The 27,974-nt window shown below is 40.1% G+C and overlaps 2 protein-coding genes across 4 annotated transcripts; one reads left to right on the top strand and one right to left on the bottom strand.

Moving 5' to 3' along the window:
* LOC145441455 (uncharacterized) lies at nucleotides 1-27,559 on the top strand. Of its 2 annotated transcripts, none has more exons than XM_080319326.1 (11): nucleotides 1-1,821; nucleotides 3,260-3,424; nucleotides 3,505-3,584; nucleotides 11,195-11,329; nucleotides 13,786-13,939; nucleotides 14,992-15,152; nucleotides 17,114-17,234; nucleotides 17,293-17,440; nucleotides 25,999-26,058; nucleotides 26,117-26,221; nucleotides 26,995-27,559. In XM_080319326.1, the coding sequence occupies exons 2-11, from the start codon at nucleotides 3,304-3,306 to the stop codon at nucleotides 27,170-27,172; spliced, it is 1,263 nt and encodes a 420-aa protein (XP_080175452.1). In that variant the 5' UTR covers nucleotides 1-1,821; nucleotides 3,260-3,303; the 3' UTR covers nucleotides 27,173-27,559. The 2 variants fall into 2 exon arrangements, with proteins under 2 accessions (XP_080175452.1, XP_080175451.1); XM_080319325.1 differs by having other exon boundaries at nucleotides 1-2,185.
* LOC145441457 (uncharacterized) lies at nucleotides 3,898-8,140 on the bottom strand. 2 transcript variants are annotated; one of them, XM_080319328.1, is made up of 6 exons: nucleotides 8,040-8,140; nucleotides 7,856-7,954; nucleotides 7,723-7,794; nucleotides 7,219-7,528; nucleotides 5,583-5,690; nucleotides 3,898-4,363 (listed from the first exon to the last, which is right to left on the bottom strand). In XM_080319328.1, exons 1-4 carry the CDS (start codon nucleotides 8,124-8,126, stop codon nucleotides 7,463-7,465), a joined length of 324 nt encoding a protein of 107 aa, XP_080175454.1. In that variant the 5' UTR covers nucleotides 8,127-8,140; the 3' UTR covers nucleotides 3,898-4,363; nucleotides 5,583-5,690; nucleotides 7,219-7,462. The 2 variants fall into 2 exon arrangements, with proteins under 2 accessions (XP_080175454.1, XP_080175453.1); XM_080319327.1 differs by lacking the exons at nucleotides 7,723-7,794; nucleotides 7,856-7,954; nucleotides 8,040-8,140 and having other exon boundaries at nucleotides 7,219-7,466.
* Nucleotides 27,560-27,974: the final 415 nt, after the last annotated feature.

Here is a 27,974-nt window from a genome sequence, read left to right as displayed (position 1 = left end):
CATCAAAGGGTGTCACGTTTCAGCCAATATAGATTCGCTATATACTGTATACCAACAGGCAACGCAACGTTGAATATCTGCATAGTATGAGTGTCAGGTCATATAATAGACCGTATATAAATATTGCGGTGTACTAAGAAAGTGCAGACAAGTTCAGACAAATTCGAAAATGCATTGCAATGCGAACTTGCTACTTACAAAGTTATAGTGAGTTCTCGACATATGGTTACGGAAATCCACCATGATGGCTCAAGCAGGCCTGTAATTACATCAATCACACCGAAACTAGTAGCACTACAAGTTTTATCGTTGGTAGTTTATATTGTTTGTTATCATTATCAGCGGTTATTAGACACCAAGGGTGCAAATGATATCTTCTAAGCTTTTAACGTCGATTTATGTAACTGCATTTGCCCAAATGCGGCCGCTTTTCGTAGCAGATTCAGTCGTTTATAGCCCGTTCGGTTGGCACGATGTCGTAGAATTGTTTTAAAGAAGTCGCGTGTAATTTCCTTAGCACAATGTCAGGTGAATGCATGTATACCTATCTCCCAGCGTCTTTCCAGCTTTTACATCGAAACATCTCCATTTAATAAAATATGTGGAACTGTATATCTGGTGTTTCCTTCTCGATGAGTGGTTCTCAAACTGGGGGCGCCCCCTCCTTGGAGGCATGAAAGCATCTGAAGGGGACGCGAAGCCGCCTGAGCGAAAAATGATGTTTCTTGAACTAGGAATGAGTTTAATTTGTGCTGAAACGCTCAAGTTTCAACAACAATAATCTTAATTATATTTCGATTGAAGTGTCAAATTGCGTCGTACCAGCCCTGCACCGACGCTAGATTTTAACTGATACAGGACCTTACTTCGATCAGAAGACGTCTTTGAATTAGGAGAAGCTGGTGAAGGCATGTAGCAGATGCGTTTATGGTCTGTCTGTCTACGATCCGTGAAGAGTCGTAGAAAGGCACAAATTTATGTAGAAACAAGATATATCCTCATCAGGTCTTGTCATATACCGTGTATAATATGCCTTATGAATCTGAGAAACAAGAATCCAAGTCGAACTGGCTTACGTACAATAACGCCGACGTATAGTCACTCCGAATATACTCAATTAGAACGCGTTTCGTAGAATGAACGTCTTTAGAAGTGCATTGCAGCTCCAAGTACTCAGTTGAATTATTCTCCTGCCGGCCCGTAGAGAAAAATTGTTTGTCCCGTTGAGAAGTGCCAAGTTTGACATATACATGCACCCCCACCATTGGTTTTAGAATTAGCTTATGGTCAGGTGCTCCTACGTTTGAGCTAAGCTCAAGTGGGATAATAAAAGGGATTAGACAACCAAATCGCTAAATGCTATGTGCTACTATTGCACATGATTATTTTGTACAAAATGTTAAAGTGGAAATGTGTTGCGTTGGGCGCGATTTACCTCCATCTAATAATTATTGCTCCGTACATAATCCGAATTTATTATTTGATAAGTCTCTCATCATTCATAACCTTCCATGTCATTAAACTATGCATTCGGATTACAAACATTCCGGTCGCTCTTTTAAATATTATTTTATATGACGATAAGGGGACGTGGAATTTTACACTATCGCCAGAGGTTCGAGAGCCACAGTGCTAGAGTCAACAATTATAAAGTTGATTAAGTCAATTTTATGTAAATAAAAGGATTTTTTGTATAACTTACAAATTCTCCTTTAGTTGTTCTGTTTCAGGGTGTAGTCGTTTATTTACATTGTATGTCGACACTATGGTACCGTATATTTTAAAGTTTGTTGTTGCCGTTGTTACGATGTGAATTTGATGGTGCGTAATTTTGATTGTTACGTCATGCTGCGCCTTTATTACTTTCGCTTTTGAATCTGTTTAATTCCCGTTACTGTGCCGATAGCTCTTGAAAAGATGCACCCAAAAAGTCTTCGAGTTTAATAAATGTTTTACTACAATTAATGGTATTGAAAGCTATCTTCAAGTTTTGTACCACGAACAGGCTATTCGTGGAACACTTGTGTAAATCTTTCATCTTCATTTTGACTACGTTGGATGTCTGACATGGTGTAGCAAAAAATTGTTTCACACTTATATCTTTGATATTAAACCACTTCATATTTAGCTCGTGGTGTCCTTTTAACTTGGAATAATTTTCCGGACGTCGTCGCCAGTTCAGCAGGTATATCACACAGGTTTTATATCACATGAATCGAATGAATGTTCATATGATAATTACCGCAGGCCGCGACGTAGTCTGCGTCAAAGATATATAGTTTCGGTCCATTTAAGGCAGTGGTATTCAACCAGCGGCTCGTGTGACTCTCGGGGTCGTGAAGGTGCTGACTTTATTTCTAGTAATCAGGTTACAAAAATTAGAGGCAAGCCACGGAATGTTTTAAAATTGACAACGCCCGTCGCCGACTTCACAAAACGTGACTATTTTTGTAGATTCCAACGTTTCATCATATAATCAGATCAAAAGTGTCGGTCACGCTTTTAACATTAGTTCAATAGCCAACAATGATGCCAAAGCGAATGAAATGTGACGTTCGTGACCAGTAACTTGAATAGTATTACCCAACCAATGTTCCCTTTAATTTTTCACCAGTCTGCGCGCACTCACGAACTTACTGCGCGCTCCCTTGGAGAACAGTGCGCAACGACTAAAAAAATGTCCGCACTTCGGATCTTTTGTGCGCAGCTTAGATTTCCTGTGCACAGAGACCGTGTCAGCAATGCGCAATTGCGCACGTGCGCAGCTTAGAGAGAACATTGCACCCAACCAAGCCTATCCAATTGAATCTATTTTGTTTCACTATCATCGGCAAAACCTATGCTGACGGGAAGGAAAAAAAAGCATATTTTAAAGATGTTAGTTTCAAATTTATTTTTACTGTGAACTTGACTCCATACACAATGCGATGCAATTGGCTGGTAGCATTTGGCGCGTGTCACTTTAACAAAGATGATATGATGCATGGGTCCGAAAATACGGGTTTCAAAATACAAAGTTGAATAAGAAAATAGCCGCCCCATGATCGATTTCTACCATTTATTTCATGTTTATACTTGATGTCACAGATGAATTAGTGTAAACATGTGCGCATCAAGAAGGCATATATAACGCAATCGCTTATTATAGTATACCAAAAAATAAAACGGGTTAAAAAATTTAACCCTGAATTTAAAACACTATTATTCACGTGCCTTGCTTGATATCGACCATTGATTTCCTGTTTTTAATTGCTTTCAGAGACAAATGAGTGTAAACCTGTGCGGATCAAGTGGGCAGATATAATGCAATCGCTTATCATAATCATTTTCGTAATACTTGTGAAGGTCATTGCCAATGCGGACTACGACTACTACTCGAATTACGGAGATCCAAATGCAATTATTGAACAATTTGCAAGAAACGGTTGGTTGAAGTTAATTATGAATTAAATTTCGATAGCGAAATTAAGAATCGGTCCGTGAAATTTTAATCATTCGTCGCAGGATATACTATCTACAGAGGATTTCCAGTGGGGATCGCCTGCGCAGATGCGTTCCCTTTATTTGATCTCGTAGATGCTCGTGTGAGTACCACATGTTGATTTCACTTGAACACGATGAAACTTCTGACTGCCCACCGCATGAAAATCACACCATACGTTGCCGTGTCCATTTGCGGATAATAATGACATACACTGAAATTACACTCTAAATTTCAAAAGCGTTTATGAGACGGAAAATTAAACGCCAAAAGTGAGCCCCTTTTAACTGTCCGATTGTGTCTCATATTACGTCTCACACTTTTACGTTTTAATTAAACGCTCATGCGTTAAATACCAACGCAGAGCTCAAAATGAAAATAGCTACGCCTGCATGCTGAAAAACGACACAGAGCTAGAAATGATAACAAATTTTATTGCAAAATACGGTTATTATGCTGCATGCACAGTAAATACTGTCCCGCGCTCAAATGTCAGGCAACAGGCGCCTCCTTCAGATGCACATGCCCTCCAGTTGGTGAACCACCAACCTTATTGCATTTCCGGCAATCTTACTAACACGCTTCGCGGTATTTTCTTTCGAATTGAACATATTTGGAGTTCTAGTGAAAACCATTTCTTTCGTCCTCGATCATCATCTTTTGTAGAAATCCAAGGACCATAAACGTTTTAGGGTATCCAAGGTCCCAGGCATAGTAACGAGACATGAGGTCAATGACCATGCCTAGGATTCCTTGCCCTTTTGTGCATGATATAGAGGTATTGTCAACCAATGCCCATCCTTGATGTACGCCCGACTCGTGGCAGACGATCAGTAGGTGTGGTGGATCCAATGTCAAGCATGCAACTTCAGCATCATGCGCCTGAAATAATACGAATGCATATAAATCACATAGTCAGCATATCAAACGACTGTTCAAGGGGCTGCTGAGCAAGAATAAAAAAGAACACTCTAAGCTCCAACTTCAATCCACAAAGCTAAAAAGGGCACGCTCAGAATAACGTTTGTATCGAAGTAGTTTCAATCATTTCTATACAACAGTGGTTCTCAACCGGGATCCACAAAGGAAATCCAGAGTTTTGCGAATCCTCCAAATTTGCAAAATTTATAATAATTTAATATCATTTTTTTTGCAAAGAGAATTCACAAAGCAATTTTACTACATAATTATTAAAACTTACAGATGGCTGTCTGAGATGAAATATTCTACTGTGCAAACCCATTTTAATCGTCAATTTTCCAATAGCTTGCTGATATTGCTTATCAGAGAGGTTTTGTTGGGGTTTAGAACAAATTTTCTTGCGAACACATCCATGCCTAGCATGTTATAGTCGCAAAAATGCACCCTGAAACTGGACAGTCTGACGATGACTATATACTTGGACCACTGATGCCAAGACTGAGACGCTGAGAAAATGGCCTAGGGCTTTCCCATAATCAATCTTTAGGATGGAATATTCTTCGAGCTATTAGCATGCATGACTAGTCCCAATACCGATTCATTAGTCGCTGAAAAACGTGATCCGTTATTGTACGCAGCTCATATATAGTTCAAAATAAAATGAAGTTTATGTTCATAATACTTCTTGTATCCAAACCTAACCCTCGTATCTAAACCTAACCCTTGTATCTAAACCTAACCCTAACCCTTGTTACTTCTTTTGTGGTAACCATGCACATGGTCCATGCAAGTGAGCGCGGTGTTGTGCTAACGAGAAGTAGGGGGCTGAAAGCCTGAATGCAATAAATCGAGTGACAATAAATCATGCGAACCGCTAATAAAAATTTCAAGTTAAAATAAATCTGCTACGAAGTATTCTACTTCATGATCATGAATATACCAAGATTTGCGGTAAATGAGGCAGGCCCTGGGTACAACAATACGTCAGAACTGATGTTTTAATCATTACCAAATTTCGCAGTCAGGCTGATCAAATTTTGGTTGACCTTACAATTTCACCTGATGTTATCACTAATTATACCTCGCTGGCCATGCACACAAAACCTTCTCGCAGAATACATGTGGCCGCTACACATAGTGGGTAACTGTTTGGTCCCCAGTGACTTATATAGAATTATACCTGTTTTGCGTCGATAGCCAGCAACATTGACTTTGATCTTAATCGCAAGTCAGTCAATTGTTTCTGAAGAAATAGCAGACTTTTGACTTCTTTGCTTTCATCTTCTCCCTGGAAAACATTGTTCAAACAAAATTTATATTTATAAAATACTCTTGCTTGGCTCGAGGTCTGGAGTTTTAACTTAGGATTGCAGGAAAGTTGTAGAGTAGCTAACGTTACATCACTGCTGTGTCAATGCAATGTGCTCTAACTTTCCAGTTGAGCGAGCAGTAGCTATAGATAGACATAGGTATTGATAACTAATCTACCGATAGTTGTGCAACACGTGACTCACTGTTGAATACGCCAAGATGGGTACTGCTTAACCGGCAGAAGCAGCATATAGTCAGGGTTGTAACAACTCGGGTCGATTTTCTGATGACTCGACTTGACTCAAGTCATTTTCTCAAAATACATAATAAATCGACTCGAGTCAATCTGTGTATTGACTCGACTTGGACTCGAATCTTTGGGTATAACTCGTACGAAGTCATATGACTCGAGACTCAGACGGCAAGACCGACATTTCATTGTAATTTCGAAGAATAGTGAAGTAACCACCCGAATGACATTTCGTCTATTGGTACTGGTACTTGAAAATGCGACCAGAAACTGCTAAAAGTGAGAAAAATTAGTATATTATAAATGCGAACCATTCGATATCCCTAAACAGGGTTATAAAAAGTGGGTTCGACAAGACTTAACTGGAAACTGAGCAGTCAACACAATGACTTGGACTCGAGTCATAATACCATGACTCGGACACGAATCTCTGCACGATGACTTCGACTCAGACTTGACTCGAGTCTGAACTATAAAAGTGAGATTGACTTGGTTACAACCCTGATATAGTCCTATAGCTCGCGGCCAATGGCGTCGATCGATCGGAACAATGCCAATTTGGGCCTGACACCGAGAAAAGTTGGGAACCACTGGCTTAGATGATTTGATGAAGTATACACGTGAAAACAATGACATGAATTTGGCGGCTACGTATAAAAATCATTCATCTGGTGTAGCCCGCGAGCAATCTGAAGGTTTGAATCCGGCCCGAGACACCAGTTGAGTTTGACACCCATGCCCTATAGAGCCCTGGTCTCCAACTCAAATGTGCTCGCGGGCCAATTCCTAGTTTTTAATGATGCCGCGGGCCGCAGTATCAATAATAGGGATATTCAATGTATAACTTCAAAGTATATCTTATTTGACGGGACCTTGCAGACAGGCAATCCACAGACCTCATGGAAATGTAATTTACTATTGCATTATTCACGCTCGACACAGGAAAAAATTACATTTCCAAATATTTGAATAAAATTGTTTTTGTGCCGGCCATAATTTTTTCAAATTAATGAGTTATAGACATTGTGCGAGAGGATGCATCATGACATCGTAAAACGGTCGGGCTATAATATTGCAGCTAGTGGACCTTTGACGTGCCACAATTATACGTAGTATATTTTACACTCTACTTAATAAATCTGATATCGGAGCATTTGAGCGGTGTAGCCTAATCCTGGTATTGATATATGTAATGGCTGTAATTGAGAAGGTCGTTGCATGATCATAGGCCGAAAAACATGCAATGAACACTTACCCAGTGAGGGCACCCAACTCCATCATATTGTAGGCATGGATACTTTTCGCACATATGCCTGGAGAATTCGGCATATGCTCTTTTGCATGTCATATCCCCATGTAATCGGATGTGGTATGCGCATTCTTCCACCACGGCATTTAGTAAATGTCCAGCCTTTTGATGTTGCAATGCGGATGCAACACGGGCATTGAATTTCGGTAATGTAAATCTCTTTTGGGCAGGAGCAATTCCCAGGAGACTATCAATCTTCTGGAATTGAAGCAATTCCCAGCACAGTGTCGTCTGGAATCGTTTGAACATATCCGTCCTAAAATGAAATATCATACTCAATTTAGGTGTATTGGTAGCAGTGTTGGGATGACTCGAGGTCCAAAAATCGGGTGACTTGACTTGACACGAGTCACCTTCGAGAATCGCTCGACTTGACTCGAGTCAAAATGTACAATGACTCAAAATGATCCAACACTGATTGGTAGATTATAGTGATGTAAATGTTCATACCAAAACGTCAGTATTTGATGCAGGCGAGTCCTCCGTAATAAAATCTACTTGCATCTTCATGGGTTCAATTTGCTGTAAAATATAGTTCCATGTAACAGTGCATGAAATATTGCCTTTAATAAGTTCTACGCACATCAGGAGTAGATGTCACTGGATTTTCGAAATCATTATTCTGAGCAGGTACATGCGGCACTAAATCGGTCCCACTGTGTTTGATCGACCTCAACCACTTCTGCAAGACAAGATTAGATGATGCAGATCGCTCCCTTTCCACGATGGGAAATTCATAGCTACGAATGCGGAAAAAACGTACTCACATCTCTCAGGGCAATCAAACGGCACATCAAGCCAACTTTGAAATCCATTTTAACGAAATCTTCATCAGCCAGCAAGCCGAAAACCATGCTACATACTTCATTTTCTGAGAAAAAAAAATACATAATGTATACATAATGGTGTTACAATATTCTCCCTAACCCAGTGATTCCCAACTGCAACCGCCAGTTAGCCTTCTTGCCGTCCGCAAAAAATATAAAAAAAATCGAGTCCTGACGAAAAATAAAATTTATATTTTTAAAATACACATTCTTGGCTTGGAGTCTGGAGTTTTTAGTTAGGATTGTAGGAAAGTCGTAGTACACTGCTATCGTTACGTCACTGCTATTTCAATGCAATGTGCCATAACTTTCCAGTTGAACGAGCAGTAGCTATAGATATAGGAAAATACAGGACCATAACTGCCGCACGGGGGGGGGGGGGGGGGGGGCGAGCTCGAAGGGAGTCAAAATTATTTCGTGAATTAACATAAATTATAGTCTTTTTTGAACATTCATCTTTTTCAATTTATTTTCTCTAGGCGTGATTTCATGCTGCCAAATATCTTGATTTTGGGGTACTCATCCCCAAGACAAAATGCGCAAGATTGATAGAATTGGGCATTGGGCATATCGGCGATGCATATTACCGCGCCACGACGCACCAAGGCATATTAAGTGTTAGGCCATGTAACATGCGACTCCAAGAAGTGTCTCAGAGCGATCGGCAGCAAAAAACCTTGGCCGAACACGACTCCCCTTATGCTGACCGAAAACTTCGTTAAATATACAAAATACTGTCTTGGCAATCTGAACCTCACGAGACAAATATCATCCCCGAGGGAAAAAATTATATTCCAGTGAAGAAATACCAATTTGAAATCGTGTGCATCTCTTTAGAAGCTTACGTTTGGGCGATTCTATATTTTTTGATATAGCAGACAGGAGGTCACGAAATAGCATGTTACGGAATCACACTAATGCTGGGCTCTATAGTTTCCAAAACACCTCACTCAGCTCTACCGGTAAATCTGATTACGTGACCAGCGAGGGCAATGAATTGATAGCAATATATATGCAATTCCCGATCATATTGACCGATTTCATCATGAATTAACAAAAATTTTCGCTCTTAACGCTGGCTCACTTAACTGTACAACTAGTTTCGTGGCAAAAGTGAACAAGGTAATAGGGGTAGGTTTATCACCCTTTCGGAGCCCAAGACATAAGTTTATAAAAAATTTTCGAGGGGGGGTGAAGAAGTGCTGTTTCGTTCCTGCCAACGGGTATACGCCCGAAGATGTTTAATTATTATTGATGGCTCCTGCCTTTTTAAACACACCTCCCTCGGCTCTACCTGTAAAACTGATTACGTGAGCAGAGACGGGATAAAAATTGATGACAATATATATGCAATTCCCGCTCATATTGACCGATTCAATCTTGAATTAAAGAAAATTTTCGCGCTTGGCGCGTCTAGGTGATAAAACCTGACTCACTAAACCACCCTGAAAGCAGCATAATTGATAGTCCTATAGCTCACGACCGAAGCGTCCGCATAATTTGATAGGTCCGGTCTTTATCGAAGGCTAGTGTCGCACTGATACCAAAAATACAAATTGAAATCTCGCCAGGGCAATAAAACTACTCCGAAATAGCCACCAAAGGTCGATTGTTCTGAGCAATGGGAGCGCAACAACACAATGACCATAACAATGGCCAATGGCGTCAAGCGATTGATAGGAACAATGCCAATTTTCATATTTTGATGACTATTTTGGGTCCGTTTCATTGCCCTGGTATTCGTGCGTCCCAGACCATACTCTGAAATTCTAAATTTAGCCCTGACACCGAAAAAGGTTGGGATCCACTGCTCTAACCTATCAGATTGTTTGTTTATCACCAAAACTTTTGAAGGGAGTGGTGAAAGATTTGGGTGTGTTTAGCGTGGGTATTGAATGAAATGAATTCCGGAACCATGTATGCATGATAGATTGCACAGATGAATAAACATTATGGATACATACTAATTTTTATTTTCATAAGAAATGGCAAAACAAAACCCACCATACTGGACGAAAACATCCTTATTTCACATCAGATGGTTTCATCATGTTGATTTTGACGAGATTGAGGAAATATCGATGATGTTTGGAACATGTAATCTATATGTTTCATTATCAGCTTGCAGAGTGGCTTGGCGAAGTTTTTGGCTCATCTCATCCAGATAATGTTGGTAAATTTTTCGTCCATAACGCGATCACATCCCACCTCATACCTACACTTGAGGCACTCCAAAAACTGCAAGGAAAGACCGCATGTGTGGAAATATTAGGGACGTATTCTTTCAGTCTGAAGGATCCTCAAAAATAGATTTTACTACGTTTCACCATCGATACATGTTGTGATTTCTCCGTGGAAATATATACTTATTCATGGGTCACGGAAAAACGGGAAAACCACGAGAATTCGTGGTTTTATCCAGTGCAGTGCTTCATACCCTTTTTAACGCTCGTGTCCCTTGAGATTTCAATAACATTTCTCGTATCCCTATTTTAAACACTACTTCTGACGCGGGCCATTTCATTGCCACTTTTTATACACACACGATTCACAAAAAGACTCATTCTTTTCCGTATCGCATCAAGGCCGAGAATATGCAATTTACGATCAGCCTAGGGACTCGCATGCGCACTGAAATTTCCTACGTCTTTGTGCGTCTATGGTCTAGGGGTGAAGCAGGCACACCCCTAGAGACTAAAGCATGCCATCGGCCTCAAGCAATATACATAATAACCTATCGTTCACTCATTATTGTGAAGACCGTACGACTAGTTTCCTAAATATTGCGTATGTTTGATATTTTCAATATTACTATTATAGCTTGTACTGTTACCTATTCTGAAATCAAAACGACCACTCCGTACAATTACGCAAAACGCGCAAAACAGTTTCGAGTTGAATAAATCTGCCCAGAAAATGTTTCACTTTTTGTTAGTCCACAATACATGTCGTACCGCTGTTCCGGTGCTTCGTATCGTCAAGGGGTTCACGGAACCTTCTGGTTAACGTCTCATGATCCAGCGTGAAATTATATAGAGGAAATTGAAACCTGCTCCTTCATTTTCGAATCGTTCACCTGTCCGTCTTCTACATAGTGCATCATATCGAAAAATGGCATGGTCGTCATCAATCAAACGGCCACTGATCTCGAAGAATTTCGGCGGATCGGGATATTTCAAGAAGCCGACGATACCTGGAATCAGACGGAAGTAGAAGTTCGCGTGACGAATGTGAGTTTATAAAGTGACACGCAATGTCAGTCAGAACATAACAAACCGCAAAGAATTTTAAGTCCAATCATTTTTGACGCAGTGTGCGGTTCCAAAATATGCAATGTATTGGGACGGGTGCATGCATGCAACATGCATACTATGCTTAAAAAAGATTCTCTGTTCATGTGAGCTTATGAGAATCGCTTACGCTGACCAATACTCTCTTTTATAGTATACTCAAACTGATTGATACCAGTGTTGGGATGACTCGAGTCACCTTTTTCGTATGACTTGACTTGGCTCGAGTCACTTTGCTAAAAGGACTTGACTGTACTTGACTCGGCGTATCAGAAATGGGGATTGACTCGTGACTCGTAGCAACATTCACGAGTCAATTTCAAGTCATTAAGTAATCGGTGTCGATAAAAATCACTGTATCTTGCATAAATGCATATGTTCGAATTGTTCGCGAAACGCTGGTGTAACCCTTGAAAGCGACCAATTATTAACTGATCGAGCGTTTCACTGAGCCTCGATTGTTCTCTCATAAATATATTGATCGCAAACGATGTGATCGAGGCTTACAGCTTAGGTTGTCGTAAGCTCTTGCAGTAAAGTAATAAAATAGCAAAATGTCTATTTCTGTTCTCTGTTCTTACCTTTACCAAACCTCTTGTTTTATTGAAATTGAATTCGAATATAGTTTATATTGTCCTCAACCATTAGCGCATGCTCGAATTCTATCGCATCTATTTGTAAATGGGTAATGTAAATTACTTACGTAGTTTAACAGCTCTACGTATATGTGATCGATACATCGCCTTCTTGCACGTGTATTCAACTCTATATTCGTTCATCGGTTCAGAATCAATGACCACTCAATCTGTATTTCAGATAGCTAGCAAATTGCAATGACGTAATCATGCCTCATACTTCGAAAAGGCAACTTGACTTGAAATGTGACTTTACTCGTGACGTGACTTGACTTGACTCAAGTCACCGCGAAAAATCGAGTGACTTGACTTGACTCGAGTCACCTTTGAAATTCGATTGACTTGACTTGACTCGAGTCAAAATGTGCAACGACTCGAAATGACTCGTGACTTGAAGGTAGTAACTTGATCCCAACACTGATTGATATTTGATACAACTATCATTGCTTCACGACGGTAATACTTCATAGTCTATCTAAGGGTGTGATAATTACATTCTAATTGGCTGCTGCCACATTTTAATATATAGAAAGCACTATATATAGTGCGTGAATGATTTCGGATTGATTTTGCAACTGGAATTGTGACACTCAAGCGGCAGAATTCGTAAACGCAGGCATCGTACCACAAATCCTGAAATCAAGTTCTAATTCCGTCGTTTTCAACGTGGGCGATATTTTGAGAAAGAACTAGAACTTCAACTAGAGCTAGAACTAGAACTACTCAATTTTCAAATTTGTTGGTAGAACTAGAACTGTGAAAAAACGTTAGTTAGTTGACCGTCAACTAACTAAATGGGTGGTTTGTGCACGCCTGCTTCCAAGACGAGTCGAGACTATATTTCAAGTGGATAGTGAAAATTAAAGGCCCGAAAAGTGCTCAATTAAGTAGTTTCGAAATTTAGATTTGGTCGATGTGTTGAATATTTTTGGCTGTGAATCTGAGGCGACTATATACTTTTGAAATTTTCGCGACTAACGTAGACTGACTAAAGACGCTACACATGCGAAATATGTTCCGTTACCTTGATACAGGGGCTATATTTCGCGTGTATCGTGTAACAATTTCACTCATGACATTGATAGAAACTTATCGAACTAGTTTATACTTTTCAAAATTAAAACTGTAAAAAGGAAGTAGTTTATCCTAAAAACCTATAGTCAAAAGACGTTACCACATTCGTAAGTAGTGTGAGTATAAGTAAATCCTACTCGAGTGTCGCACCTGTTATAAGTTTGTCAAAAAAGGTCAAAACTACCGCCTAGACATCATCACGGACCTATTTGAGATGTCGAATATGAAAAATATAGCCAGCATCTTTGCGACCCCAGGTTGAAAACACTGCTGTACCAGAAACAGAAAATAAAGTCATTTCTTGGTAAGTGACTATGACACGTAGTTGGATAACCTCTGGTACAAACCCTGTAAAATGCATTGTGTTTGCAGGTTTCTTGCGTGAAATAAGCAAATGCTACATAGAGTATATAGGCTTACCCCATGATCATTCAAAGATGTCGAATAGCGTGTTATATGCGAGCGCGCCGGACTACGCTTGGAAATTATATTGCATTTAGTGTCTTGCACTGGTATTTTTATTTGCCAAAAGCCATGTTTCATAGATCAAGGTGTTCTAATCTGAAGCCAGTGTGATCAAAAATAAATATATTATGCCAACTGCCATACGTTAGGGTTAGACCTAGTTCATAATTTTACTTGTCCATCAAAACCCCATTTCAGGCCTAACGTATATCTATTTCGCAGCAATATAGTAAGGAAAGCGCATCGAAATCTTACCGCCTTACACTATTGGAGCCGCTGGATTTCTCTTGCTCGAACACGTATGAAAATCATCCAAAGACATTGATGTCACCTGGTTCAAGTGCGACATTACGGTGCAGCAATGGGTACTCAATGGGTAAGTCCATATAAATAACCAAATAATAAATATCCAGGATCCATTCATGTAACCTAGATTAAACGAAAATGAAGTCACACAGTCCTAAATACGCTCCGCCTGATCTGTCAATCACAATAGCTGAAGGCCTGATAATATAGGGATAGTGCGAACCACTGAAAGGTTCAGGTTCGTGTGAACACGAAACCTTTTGATTGGTTATGTGTGAACGCCAACGTGAACTTATGACGTCAAGTGACGTCATATGGCTAATTCAAACCTACATTTCAGTGAAGTGATATAATAATGTACGTAAACGATACCTGGCGACAGCCCAGGCCACATTATTCCACACCTAGGGCTGCATTTAAAACAAACGGTTGTATGAAACACTTTGAAACAAGTCTGAAACAAGTAGTAATATTTTCTCACTCTCAACCCGTAGAGCCGACTTTATTGCAGTTGAAAGTTTTGGATTTGCAAAAAGGGCATTGAATAGTGGGTAATCCCAGATTCATTGATGAAGAACTCAATAACTTCGCTTCTACGGGTTGGAATTGCTTGAAATTTCTTATGCTGTGTCGTTTTTATAGAAACCTTAACACTGTCATGGGGTCGACAGGAAAATATGAAAACAATATTTGTAATTTATTTTTTATCAAATTCAAAAATTTCAATTGGCTTCGCCGCGACTTCATCTGATTGGAATTGAGCAAAATTTGGTGTTCAGCATTTGATTTTGGGCAACCTCACAATTTAATCAGTGAATTCCCGGAATCTGGGGATAATTTATATTTCAACATCTCTACTGAACAGTAATAAAACAGTAAGATTTGTACTCTGACTCGAGTCTCAAACTCGAACTCAACCTTCTGCACCCTGACTTAGACTCGAACTTTACGCATAGGTGAATTGAAAATGACTCGACTTCTCTCGAGTCAAAACTAGTGAAGCAATATTGACTTGTGGCTCTGAATCATGCGATTTGGTTACCATACTGCAAATCTTTTGCGACCGCTTAAAATAGAGTATGTATAATGTTGTTAAATGACCGGAGATATTTGACTTGTTAGGCGAGTCGATACTACAACTGACAGAAGACCTTATGTTTAATTACACCCTGTGGTGGTACAAAGGATGTGGGAAAATCCGAAGAAGTGACCAAGAATACGAATACGTTGACGACAAATTCGCCCATTCGTGGTTACTTGGAACTGATTTCGCTGATTTGCGCGTAAGTTAATATTTCCGTGAAATTCTTGAAAAAAGTGTCTGGTGTAAGTAAGTTGGGGAGCTGTGAGATTTTATACTATTAAACTTAACAGGAAGGAAGTCCCGAAAGAAATGTCACCGAGGATTACACTGGTCCAAAAATTTCGATAAAGTCTGGCGATTAAAATTTTAACGATTGATTTAGGCTAATTTAAGGTTGCTGAATCCGATATCGTGCTCATAATTTATCCATCTGCTTTTTTTGCATTGTCAATTATAGACAGTCAGACGAATGGAGACTGCTTACTAATAGCTAGACACAAAACCTGAAGTGCGTTTTACTTCACAATGGAAATAAATATGCATCGGTTCTAGGACAGTCGATCCGTCTTGACATAAGGACATTTTGTGGCCTACACCAAATACCATGTTTTTTTTTATGCTGGAATAGAGCCAGAGATGAGCATTGGTTAATTTGTATTGCGGTTTTTAAATGGTTTCGAAACTTTTTGTTAGTGATTTACATGATTTAACGCCAGTTCTAAATGCAAAAAGTTTTACATTTTTGGCGGTTTCTGATTTGCCGTATAGTATTTTACTATGAACTAGAGTTGATCGAAGTGATCGACGTTCCTAGCACAAGTAACACCGTACATTTCAACTCAATTACAAGTAAAAGTAGTAATTTATAAGACATATGAAAACAACTTCAAGTGGAAGACGAAATGAAAGGTCTGCGAATTACTAAAAGTCAGCAAATATCTAAGTGTATTTGGCGGGGAAGAGGGTGGTCGCATACTTTCAACAGTTAGTCGGAGGTACCTACATACGAAATCGCAAGATGTATCTTCTCAGCTAACGCAAAATGTCTATAATGACATTACTCATTGATCGAATTTTTGAAAATACATTCAGTTAAATTGCTTTAGGGGCTGTGTCACGCAGTTCTAATAATCATGTAACTCGTGCAATTGGTGCAAAAGTAAATAGTTTATCTGAAATACTGTTCTGGTAGAAGTGGCAGTAATCTGTAAACATATCAACTTCAGTAAGTACTGCAAGTAGATTATATCTACTTGTCTACCCCGAAATAGTGGTAAAATCGACATAGATATTTTCTTCAAAACGTGACGCGATAGAAAAACTAACGCCAGTTTCGTATTCAGCGCCCCCAAATTATGTAAAAAAAATAACCAAAGAAATCCTGTTGCAAAAATCATGTAGACCAGTGTTGTCGATTACTGTTATCCCGAAGGCTTATGACACGTTGGCGTCACTATATCTTGGGTGTTACGAATCATATGGAAAAACTATTCTGAAGCCTATTCGGTGCCCGACAAAATATTAGGAAGATCGAAGTGGAAAAGAACATCCATGTCTCTTGAAACTTCCTCTAAATTTGTTTTCCTGCACTTTAGATGAGTCGATCTTCAGTTCTGCTGCGAATATGGCCCCACCCCACCCCCGCAAGATAGCCTATTACTCATTCCGAAGATTACAGAAGTTGTAAAATTCCTGCATGGGAACAATCACTAGTTCAAGGGTCGGCAAGTCCCGGAACGCGTGCCATTTGTGGTACGCGAGATGATTGTTCCTCCGATGACGCTCAAATGTCCTCCTTTTTGGGCATTCGTCTTCCTTTACAGCTTTTAGAGCTAAGATAGTGGATAGATTGTATGTTGTATGTTGTAGCCTATGTTGATTAATGGTGGTGAAAGGACTTGGAAAATTGTAGCGTCATAGATAGGTTCGCCATGTTAAACCCAACAAGGTTAGTTTGCGAATGTGAACTTCTGACTTGCTAGGGTTCGCATAGAGAACGCTACGTGAGCCAAACCTATACAGTATTCCTTAGTATGGATATAGTGACGTAGCCAGTTGAAAGACTCCCGCGTCTCCTAATTTTTGGTTTGGAAATTTTGATGTCATATATGTTAACTGTGACGCCACATCATTGTTTAAACAAATCCTTTATGTTCACAGATCAAAAACGCGTCCTACATATCTACTCCCGGCGATTACACGTGTGTATTGGAAAAGAATTCCAACGACGGTACAAGTGGAGCAAGCATGTATATCGGGACAATGCCAGTGTGCATGTCTAGTGAGTGCGTGTGTCGAGTTGCGCCACACTCACAGCACTAAAACGAAATATTTCCTAGATGTATATGTCCAGACACCCTTGCCCATGCTGGCGGTACAACGAAGAGTCTATACGGTGGCACCAGGCACAGATTTGAGAATGCAGGCGAAGGGTTACACAGCCATGCCCGAGGGTGCTCTGTCAAAGATAATAACTTGGAAGTTTAAGTAAAAATATACTTCTTAATATAGGCAATATGCTGCGAGATTGCCCTTTGCGATTATATAAATGTGATCATGCAAAAGAAACGTTCGGATGCATATCGATCGGTAGCGAAGTTATTTTTATACAATAGTGTTTCTTGACCTTTTTACTCCAGCATTCCCTTTTTTTTAAATGACGTGGGTCTGGCGCCCCCCCATATTCTAAGGACTGTAGTCGAAGTCCATTCGGTCTTTTCGCGTTGCGACTTTACTATTATTGGATATATTTCGCGCTTGAATCGCGCCCGAGGTCCATTCGATTAATTATATTATAATAATAATTGTATATGATATATTCGGGATAAAATCAAGGTTGCCATCAGGTGCGGACTCGTACCATTTGTCCCGAGCCCGGTGTAGGCCTACACATCCCGAATTCACGCGATTCGATATACGATGAAGTTGTATTGGGTGTTGTTTTATTGCTACGGGTGACTATCGTAAATCAACTAAGGACGCGGTAGAGATCTTTGCTCGCATTGAATTTTGAATTGCTCCCGGTCATGAACTTTAACATAAATGTATTCCAAGCAACCAACATTATATAACGTTCATGAGAGGTTGTCAGTCTCAACACTAAACAGTATCATCCTTTACGATACGATGCTGAAGAAATATTCTAATTTTGTAGGTCTCAAATACAAGTATATTTAGTTTATCATTTTGGTTAAAAACTGCAAAGGAACGTTAATATACAAAGGGATCCCGCTCTCAACAGTGGTACAGTGCTCGGGTTACCATATTTTGAGGTCCGAAAAAAAGACCTTATACAAGTTATGGAATTTACTATTGCGGACGTCAACCTAGCACCGATGATCATTATTTACTTTGTAAATTCAATTCAATTCCGTCGAAAAACAGTTTCCGCGTTTATGACACTTTTTAATTGTCTTGGTTCAGTCGCCTAATTCTCAACGCGGCCATAAACAGAGAACAAATTCCGAAAAAATATGACGTTTTGGCGCCCTCGGAGGATATATCACATTTCTTGAAAAAATAGAGGACAAATCCTTTAAAAAGAGGACATATGGTCTCCCTACACCTTGCCTCTTTTTCGATTTCGACACGCTGTGGGCTGCAGGATACAAAACCTAGTTCTTCTAAACATTTTGTGGAAAATAACCCGCGCTAGCGTGACGGGAATGTTGCAACGGGGAACTGGCGACCCAAAAGTACGCGCAATTCATTTTACATGAATATAATGGACCACAGCATTCATGAAAACATGTAGGAAACATCGTCTGTATACATTACCCGCGCAGCACGAAGAAATAGTTTGAGATTTGAGAAATTTCCTCGAATGTTAATTTGCAATGAGAACTCCGGTATATTAAGAGCTATTGTTCCACTATATAATAACATGTCCCCATAGGCGCCGACTTTTATTTTTTTACGGGGTGACGAAGTCTTGTGACGTCATAATTGTTCCATATCGATGACGTCATCGTCGCTCTAAAACGCACTTTACTACATGCCGCTGGTTTACGTGCAGTGTTAAACTATTTAAACCAGTGGTTCCCAAACTTTTTCGGTGTGAGGGCCAAATTTAGAATTTCAGAGTACGGTCGGGGCCGCACGAATACTACGGCTATAAAACGGACTCAAACAGTCATCATGGCTATTTCGGAGTAGTTTTATTGCCCTGGCGAGATTTGAAAACTGTACACTGTTTACCGCTACTTATCTGCTGCATTGGATGTCCGTTGAGTGAATGACCTTTTCTCGCCTAAACGCGCGAAGCGCGAGAAATTTCTTTAGTCTCATGACTGAATCGGTCAATATGATCGGGAATTGCATGTATTGCTATCAATTTTCATCCTGTCTCTGTTCACGTAATCTGATTTACCGGTAGAGCTGAGTGAGGTGTGTTTGAAAAGGTATAGGCCGCCTCAATAGTAATTAAACATCTCCGGCGGTATACCCGTTGGCAGCAACGTAACTGCACTTCGTCAGGACCCCGGGCTCCCATAGGGTGATAAACTGACCCCGCATCACGTTGTTCGCTTTTGCCACAAAATTAAACTGTTTAGTGAGACAGCGCGACGAGCGAATATTTCGATAATTCATGATAAAATCGGTGAATAAGATCGGGAATTGCATTGTTGTCCTCTTTGCCCACGTAATCAGATTTACCGGTAAAGCTGAGTGAGAGGTGTCTTTGAAACTGCTGACCCCGTAAAATTAAACATCTTCGGGCGGGCGGACCCCTAGGTACGACTTCTTTACGTGATGTTATTTCGTGACCTCCTGTCTGCTATATCAAAAAATGTAGAATTGCCCAAACCTACTAAACTGACATGGCCAACGCTGATATAGCCTACCCATTTCTATAAATCTTGTGTATTTTTTCTTGGGGAAGAGTACCCAATAATCAAGATATGTTTGGGGTTTGGGGTTTGGGGTGCGGCAGTTACGGCTCTGACTATAGGACTACCAATTATGCTGCTTTTAGCCTGCTAAGCAGTATGCTTCTCGGCGTATTCAACCGTGAGTCACGTGTTGCACATATAGTTATCATAGGGTTACCATACGTCCTCTTTTAAGATGATTTGTCCTCTTATTTGATTTTTTTAAAAAGTGTTTTCGGAGGACGCCCAAATATCTTCTTTTTTGAGATTTTGTCTTCTTTTTTTTAGGATTTTGGTTACATATAGGGCCAAATTCGACTGATATACATTAATCAGCACTGTAGGAACGCTACGGCGGCTATTTCGGGAGCTTGACAGGAAAGTTGACCTTTTTTCGGTCAACCACCTGTTATTGTGAAAGAAAAATTGTATTTTCCGGGAGTTGAGCCTCTTTTTCTTTTTTAGTCAAGCGACCACGAAGTGGGAAAAATTTACCATTTTTTCAAGATTTTCCTCCGGTTTTGAAAGTTATCAATACCTATTTATATCTATAGCTACTGCTCGTTCAACTGGAAAGTTAGAGCACATTGCATTGAAACAGCAGCGACGTAACGTTAGCAGTCTATACTCACAACTTTCCTACAATTCTATAATTAAAAACTACAGAGGCCAAGCCGAGCAAGAGAGTATTTTATAAATATAAATTTTATTTATAGTCATAACTCGATTTCTTAATATATTTTGGGGGCCGCAAGAAGGCTATCTGGGGGCCGCATGCGGCCCTCGGGGCCGCACTTGGGAATCACTGATTTAAACCATTCGTGTGGCGTTTTAATACCGGCCCTGTGATCATTCGTATCAAACCATGCAGTCGAGTTATTAAATGGAATCTTAAAACGATACGAGTACGATCGTACGAAAATATAACTGCGCTACTAGTATGTCCGACGGAATGCACCTAACAGAAATCATAATTTACGTCACTGAGAATTTGGAGTTGTATCAATGTTATTCACGCGCAATGCGCTGTTATGTGAGTAACTAAATACGCTACGCACTGGCCTGGCAAGTTCGCAATTAACACATGACAACTCTCGAACGTGAGGTTTCAAGCAGAAAATAACGATGATTACAAACGCGAAATCGCGCAGCCAATCAGCAATTGTCTCTTGCGATTTCTGGCTTCGCGTTGATTAGCTTTCATCGCGGCAATAATTTGTCGATTAAAACAACGATTTTGGCGGCATTGGTACATTTCCGATTTACGTTCGCGAAGCATTTTGGGAGTACATCGGTCAATTCGTAAATTCAATTTGCGTGTCGATGGCCGCCAACACATACTAATTGAATACGTGTTGACGGCTGCACAAATTTCCTTCTACGGCCGCTGGTTGGATACCCTTGGGCTAGAACTAATTCCACTTCCGTGCGCACTGCGCATGCCGCGATCTTATCAATAGAAATTCACTGGCTACCAAATGCCCAATAGTTTAATATTCGATATTGTTGTTCTCGATACGAGTACATCCAGCAATCAGGTTGATCGGAATATAGAAGGTCCCCTGTTCAAACGAATCGATTAAAATCAGAATTTGTGCCACCCAGAATCTCGTTATGCATCAATATTTGACAATGGCATGGCATCGCCTACTGCACGTTAATATCGAAAGGAACACTGAAAAATGACTTCGTGCGACAATTTCGGAGTACGAAGGTATCAAGTAGAAAACAAAAAATATGGATGGTTGGAAACGAGAAGCGTGTATTCTAATCAGTATCGCTACGAATGGGTTTTGAGTTTGACATAGTATTGAGTAGCTTTCGTCGCGTCAATTGTTTTCTCATTATATCGGTGTTTAAGCGGTATTGCTGCATTTCCAGATTAATCTCACTGGCAAAGCCTTCTTAGAGAAACGAATATGCGCAGAAATGAATTCCAATTTGGAGGCACACACCAACACACCCTCCAATTTCGCGCTCCGATTACGAAGACTATCGCACGAAGCTAGCTAGCTTAAGAATGGTTTTGTAAACGAAAGCGGGCGCACATCATTTAGATTTTAGAAAAGCAGATCGTCTATTTGGGCGAATGGTCGGGAGAGGAGATCTAGGATGGTGTTCATGTTGACGATTTTTCGCGTATCATAAGCTTGCCAAAGAGTCCGGAAGTGCTGTCAATTAGAGAGTCCCTGATCTTGAACAATTAAATACGCGCGCGTATTACGCAGCCTCAATGACAGTTGTGGCAAATCAAAATGTCCGAACTTGACGGCACTGATTCCAGGTAGTTCAGACCTGTGTAATCTTTTAGAACTCAAGCCATGATACACATCTTCTGATCGTTACGTTAAAGTATCAGCGGAAATCAATTACGCACGTTAAAGTCTCTTTGCAGCGATTCGATGTTATTCAGTTTTGCGATGTCGCTCTTTAATCAATGTAACATAAAACAATCACCAATTAGCGTAAACTCGACCGCATTGTCTCCAAACCAGCGAAAGATAAAATCCAAAGCATGCTTGGTCCGAGACGCGATATGTAAGCCAGCAATGGTATTTTTCGCACCAGGCCTATCGCAGATGCTCAAGCTCATTGCTCATGTATAATGTATATACCAGCGATGATATCGTGTACGCCAGGCCGAAGCCGCCAATACAGATGCGATTGCGCAGGCAAGCGATGGTAAAGTGTGAACTGAACTGGGCCTATTGCAGATGCAGGCTTGTTCGAGACGCGATAAATCGGCTAGCGACGATTGCCACGCGCACGGGAATGAATGTCCTAATTTCGCGACCATCTCAGCGGGAGATCATCACAGAATCTTCTCCCTAATTGACAACATGCTTCTCGTAAATCGACCCGCGGAACAATGATAATACAATTATTGAATTGCAACTGAATATTAGAGTTAGAATGGTCGTTTCAAAATGACGTGGTTTCGCGTTTCAAAAGGTTTCGGTCCCCGAAAGCCCCTGGCTTCGCGCCTGGCACATGCGCGTATCGAACTCGACGACGTCTCTAACGAGGTCGCGTGATTATTAGTTATTGGTCACAAATCACTTGGACGTTTGGGCATTTTGTACGAGGTCGCCGCCGTAAGTCGGCGCCTATGCATGTCCCTACTGCACCCTTCACTGCAACCCCTTTTTGTCAGCGCCAACATATCTCCGGCTGAACCCATCGCCTCCATGTCGACCTTGAGCGTTTCGGCCCTTTCACAACCCAGAGGTGCTGAGGCCAGGGTTAAAAACTAGGGATGATGTGACCCTCTGAGTGATAGGTTCAGGTTCGTGTGAACGCGAACCTTTTTGAAAGGTTCAGTGTGAACGCGAACGTGAACCTCATGACGTCACGTGACGTTTTCTTTCTAATTCTAACCCTGCATTTCAGTGAAGTGATAGCCTAATATTGTACATTGTACAGTTGTACACGATACCTAACGATGACTCGGGCCACATAATGCCACGATACTGAAGTACATATTCACGTTTTAAGCGTCGCCAAATGTATCAACTGGGGCAATCAAATGATATAATATTCCCATAACATCAATATCTTCCGTCGCTTGGCCAGCAATTTCGACGAGGACTTGTACGGAAATATAAGACTACGCCTTACCCGTCTATAGGCCAGACCGGACAATGTATTCGGCGTCTGAGTATTGCTAAGCTGATATTGAGCAGAGTGTAAAACGGGTTTTTATACTTGCTACCGATATATTACCCCTCTAACAAGGTATACAGCAGTAGAAAACACCACAATCGCACGAATTTGGTTTTTATTACACAATAAATAAACATATGAAATCAAGATCGACCCCATAAGCCAGCTAGATATTTTTTATATCAGACAACGATATCAATATCATTGATTGGTTGAACAAGCATAAGCATCATTCGCTGACTACCTATACATGTAGTGTATTTCGCTCTTGATGTTGTGTGATTGCGGGTCAAGCCCACAGCAGAGAGTTACTTAATATTCACAAACGGAAAGCTGGAGTGGTACAAAGTTGAAATGCAAAGAATTCCAACCAAATTTGTTATAATGACGTGAAAAATGGTAATCTATGAAAAAGGTTCACAGTGCAGAACCTACCAAGGTTCGTTTGTGAACGTGAACCTCTAAATTTCTGAGGTTCACACAGTGGACCTCACGTTCACACCATCCCTATTATAAACCATTGGTAAACAGCAACATAAATGAAGGATTCAATTGATGAGTTAATTTCGAAACCGCATCAATATCACAGCCGAACACTAAACATATATCCAAACAGCATATGCGTGCATAATTCTATGCGATCGAGTGTGAAGTAGTTACGTTCACTCGTACAACTGATGCAAGTCTATCGTATAAACTCATACCTAATTACACAAACAAAACTATAAAAAGTACGTATTTTGTGTAGAAACAGTGTAAGTAGAAGTTGAGGTAGTTTAAAACCTAACCATTTAAGTAAGTGTTGCAGCAAGTAGGCAAGCCTACCAGAGTGTACTATAAGATATAGGCTGAAGTAATCAGTGTCTCGCCGCATTAGAAACCTTGTGAAATAAATTCCCGGCATGCAATAGATGACACATAATATGATCAGACTATAAAGCTACAATTTCGGACAAATCCTGTAGATTTATTTACTGAAACGTTGCCGATATCAGTGACCAATATCTCAGAGTTATGGAAGTGCGCTACTATGGTCCGTGGGACTGCGCGATGATGGTAGATTACACTGGTCGACATGATTTTTGTTTTTCGTGCAAAAGGATGACTATCGAGTCAATTTTTGTACGCTGATTACGAATATGAAGTCGCTTTTTCCTATCACGTCAAGATTTTTTATAATCTGTGATTTAAAATTTTTCATCAGGGATGCAAAATCCCTGTTTTTTATTTTTGCATTCACCCTCTTTAGTATATTGTGTCGATGTTCAAGGTATCATAGAGACTTTGGGATCTGTGAATTGCGCCTCTTTATTTATGCACCAAGCCTAAAAGCTTTTTCGACGCACAATACAAATCAATATGCTTTTATCCCTGTAGCTGGTACAACTGGCATCAAGGGGTCTTATGAGAATATGAAACTTTTGATTTCAAATTTGGAATTAATCAAAGTACTCAAACGTGTAAAGTTTCCGTTGATTTTGAACTCATAAATATGCTACTGGTTCAACTGTCTATAACTACAAGGTATCCTTGTTTCATGTGTGAAAGGGACAGTAGAAATCATTGAACTAAATCTAAGTTGCCGATGATCGAGGGAGTATCTTACACCAGGCTTTAAAATATTTCAGAGCCTGCTCTTATCGACAGATCTGATGTTGTATTTCCACCAATATCTATTAAACTGGATCTCATGAAAAGTTTTTTAAAGGCAATGATCAAAGAGAGTGCATGTTCTAAATACATTCACGAAAGGTTTCCTAAACGTGAGTTAATACGGTGACGGATGTAATTGTAGGACCTCAAATCATATCCCTCGCCAAACCCCCTATTTCTTATTAGGAAGGCGGATTTGTAAAAAAAAATACATGACTCTCTTTCATTGAAGTTGCATCTAAATTTCTGGGAAATACTGAGGATCCTGATTATTAAAGGGTTTAGTTTAAGATAATAACACCTCAAATCTAATAAAGTAAGTTGAGAGCTTGGTAGGATGAGTTTCGTATCATATACGGACCTAAACGGGCATAAGCGCCCTTAATACAGCTGTATTTGAGTAAAATTTGTATTCGATTCTTGCGAAAAATTGTGACGTGATGAGTGAATTCTGTCGGCAAATTCGGAATCAGCATCGTCAAATTAGGTAAATTCAACGAATCGTTCTAAAAAAACAGAAAAAAAGTTGAAAAATGTCGACCAGTGTTACTGGTGGAACTTGACGAGATAAAATTACTCCAATATAACCACGAACTAAGGTCTTCGAAACGAAAGCTTCCTAGTTCTAATTAAAACAACTTCTACAATTCAAGACGATTTGATAAAAATATATATATATATACATATATTTTATTTTAATAAAATTAAGATATAAATTATCTCTAAAACGTGAGGTAACAGAAAGAAAATAACGCCAAATTCGGATTCAGCATGGCCCAATTAAGTAAATAAGATCTCAAAATAATCCACCGCAAAATTGCGTAGAGCAGTGATATTGATATACATATTAATTCACAGTGAAACGATTTTATGTCGTCATATCATCGGCAGTGGTATCCAAACGCGGGATTGCTATGAGTAAGTAACGCGCGCTATAAAACACCCCGCTTGGAATAAAGTTGAAATTCTTTTGTAGGAACCAGACCCGAAATCCTGGCTATTGCTCTCCCGTTCGACCGGATGAAGTTGAAGCCATTGATGAAGCATTCCACGACAGCTTCACAGCTACATTGTGGATAAGGTATACCTACACGCCCACTCTTATGTAGTAATTCCTTGTTCATATGATCATGATATACCTTGTGACCTTTTTAATACAGTGGTTCTTGACCTACCCGTTGAAAGACAAGGATCCTGACAATCATCATACATGCATTCATCGAACACTTCGTAGTTGGAAAATTAAATATAGCATAGTTCTTGTTGTATTCTACTATCTGGATATTGGCTACCAATAGAGAAAATGAATGAAATCGCTATAATGTTAAGCTATCTGTCACACAGACTCCGAAAACGTAAATTGCATTCTAGTACGGTCGCAAAGATGAGTACAGTCATGATTTCGGACTACTTGCAACGCCTTGAGAAAGGAGGTGTTAGCACAAAGTTCGGTAGCAATGTGTCTGGGCGAAGTTGACCAGGTGCCTTTAGGAGACTACTGCCGTATTGCGTGGTTTCAAATTGGTTAATGCCACTCTGAAACAATTTTTCAGCAACGTCTACTTTCTTTTTCGTTTTGATATAGTTTATTTTCCTTATCCGGACAGATGACCCGGATATCTGATAACAAACGGTATCAGTATCTCAGAGGCTTGACATCCGCCTAACTTCTGAGACCTACCCACCGAAGCCCTGGGGCTCAATCGAACAATGGTTAAAAACTACTGTTCTAATATCAATGTCTGAATACCGCGCACCGTATTGGTCATGCAGTGTTAGCATACCGTACCCACGCAGTCGCGTAAAATATACCCCAATTCAAGGTAGGATCGATTTTATCATTCCAATTTACAGAAACATCACCCATGAGGATGAAGGCGAATATACAGTTTTCCTGCACACGGCCTTTGAACCATTGAGCGAAACTTTCGAGGTTCGCTTACGAGGAGGAACGGGCAAAGCCTCAACAAATAATTTGAAAATCGCTACGGTGGTGATAGCTTGTGGGACTTCGTTAATATACAATTTTTGACGATAAATGGTAGACAGGTGTTGTTGGATGAGAGGTGAAATGGTGCATCGATTACGAGGTCAATTCGTACAATGACACAAGAGCGCCTTATCTAATTGCTTTCTACGAGCAATCAGAGTACCCCTCATCTGGCAATTACGAACTCAACTAGTTTTCGGCACATTCTGGGATCCGATGTTTAGATTCAAGGTGGAGACTCGCAGACACCGCTTATAACCGATGGATCGCCAATATTGATATCGTTAGACTGGCTTATTATAATATTATAAATATTACTAGTGAATTCGGAGTGTCGCCTTTTGCAGCATTGCGGGCAACTGACAATCATCAGTTTGATGGAAAATGAAAAGATTGTAACAACAATGAAGTGATTCCATGGCCTTGAAATGTGACCCGTTTCTCGTGAGCTGTATGTGAGGTTTATTAGCTTAATGACGGCAACCGATTATGAGTTATTTACCAATTCATATCAAATAGAATAGCTTCCACGCGATGTGCCTTTGCCCGGGAGTAATGCAGCCTTCAATTCATGTGCGGTAGAAGATCTATTGAGAGAATCATTTGAGATTTCAATCAACCATATTGCAGATCGCGTTAAATCTTTTAAATTGGTTCACATGAGCATGAAGTCGGTATCGTAAATGGAGCTATTGACAGTTGCCAAAGTCGACGCCAGCATATCTGCCATACTCTTATTTTTTCAAACCTTCATCATTCCCAAATACTTTTCTCAAGTGTGCCATAAATTCGTTCTCAACTAAGGCATCCGGGGCGAAGTTTGTTGTATTCTATGACATCTGTA

The sequence above is a fragment of the Botryllus schlosseri genome, chromosome 6 (genome assembly GCF_051294905.1).
Source record: "Botryllus schlosseri isolate E-star chromosome 6, Bs_hap1, whole genome shotgun sequence".
Lineage (NCBI taxonomy): Eukaryota > Metazoa > Chordata > Ascidiacea > Stolidobranchia > Styelidae > Botryllus > Botryllus schlosseri.
This window is presented reverse-complemented; position numbering and strand designations above follow the sequence as displayed.

What these genes read in the sequence shown, in the direction of transcription:
- LOC145441455 (XM_080319326.1), top strand. Translation starts at nt 3,304, where the DNA reads ATGCAATCGCTTATCATAATCATTTTCGTAATACTTGTGAAGGTCATT. An exon ending in CAGCAATGGGTACTCAATGG is followed by an intron (nt 13,940 to 14,991) that starts GTAAGTCCATAT and finishes TTGACTTGTTAG; the next exon opens with GCGAGTCGATACTACAACTG. An exon ending in CAAACGCGGGATTGCTATGA is followed by an intron (nt 26,059 to 26,116) that starts GTAAGTAACGCG and finishes ATTCTTTTGTAG; the next exon opens with GAACCAGACCCGAAATCCTG.
- LOC145441457 (XM_080319327.1), bottom strand. Translation starts at nt 7,311, where the DNA reads ATGACATGCAAAAGAGCATATGCCGAATTCTCCAGGCATATGTGCGAA. An exon ending in GAGTTGGGTGCCCTCACTGG is followed by an intron (nt 5,691 to 7,218) that starts GTAAGTGTTCAT and finishes AATGTTTTCCAG; the next exon opens with GGAGAAGATGAAAGCAAAGA. An exon ending in TGGCTATCGACGCAAAACAG is followed by an intron (nt 4,364 to 5,582) that starts GTATAATTCTAT and finishes GTATTATTTCAG; the next exon opens with GCGCATGATGCTGAAGTTGC.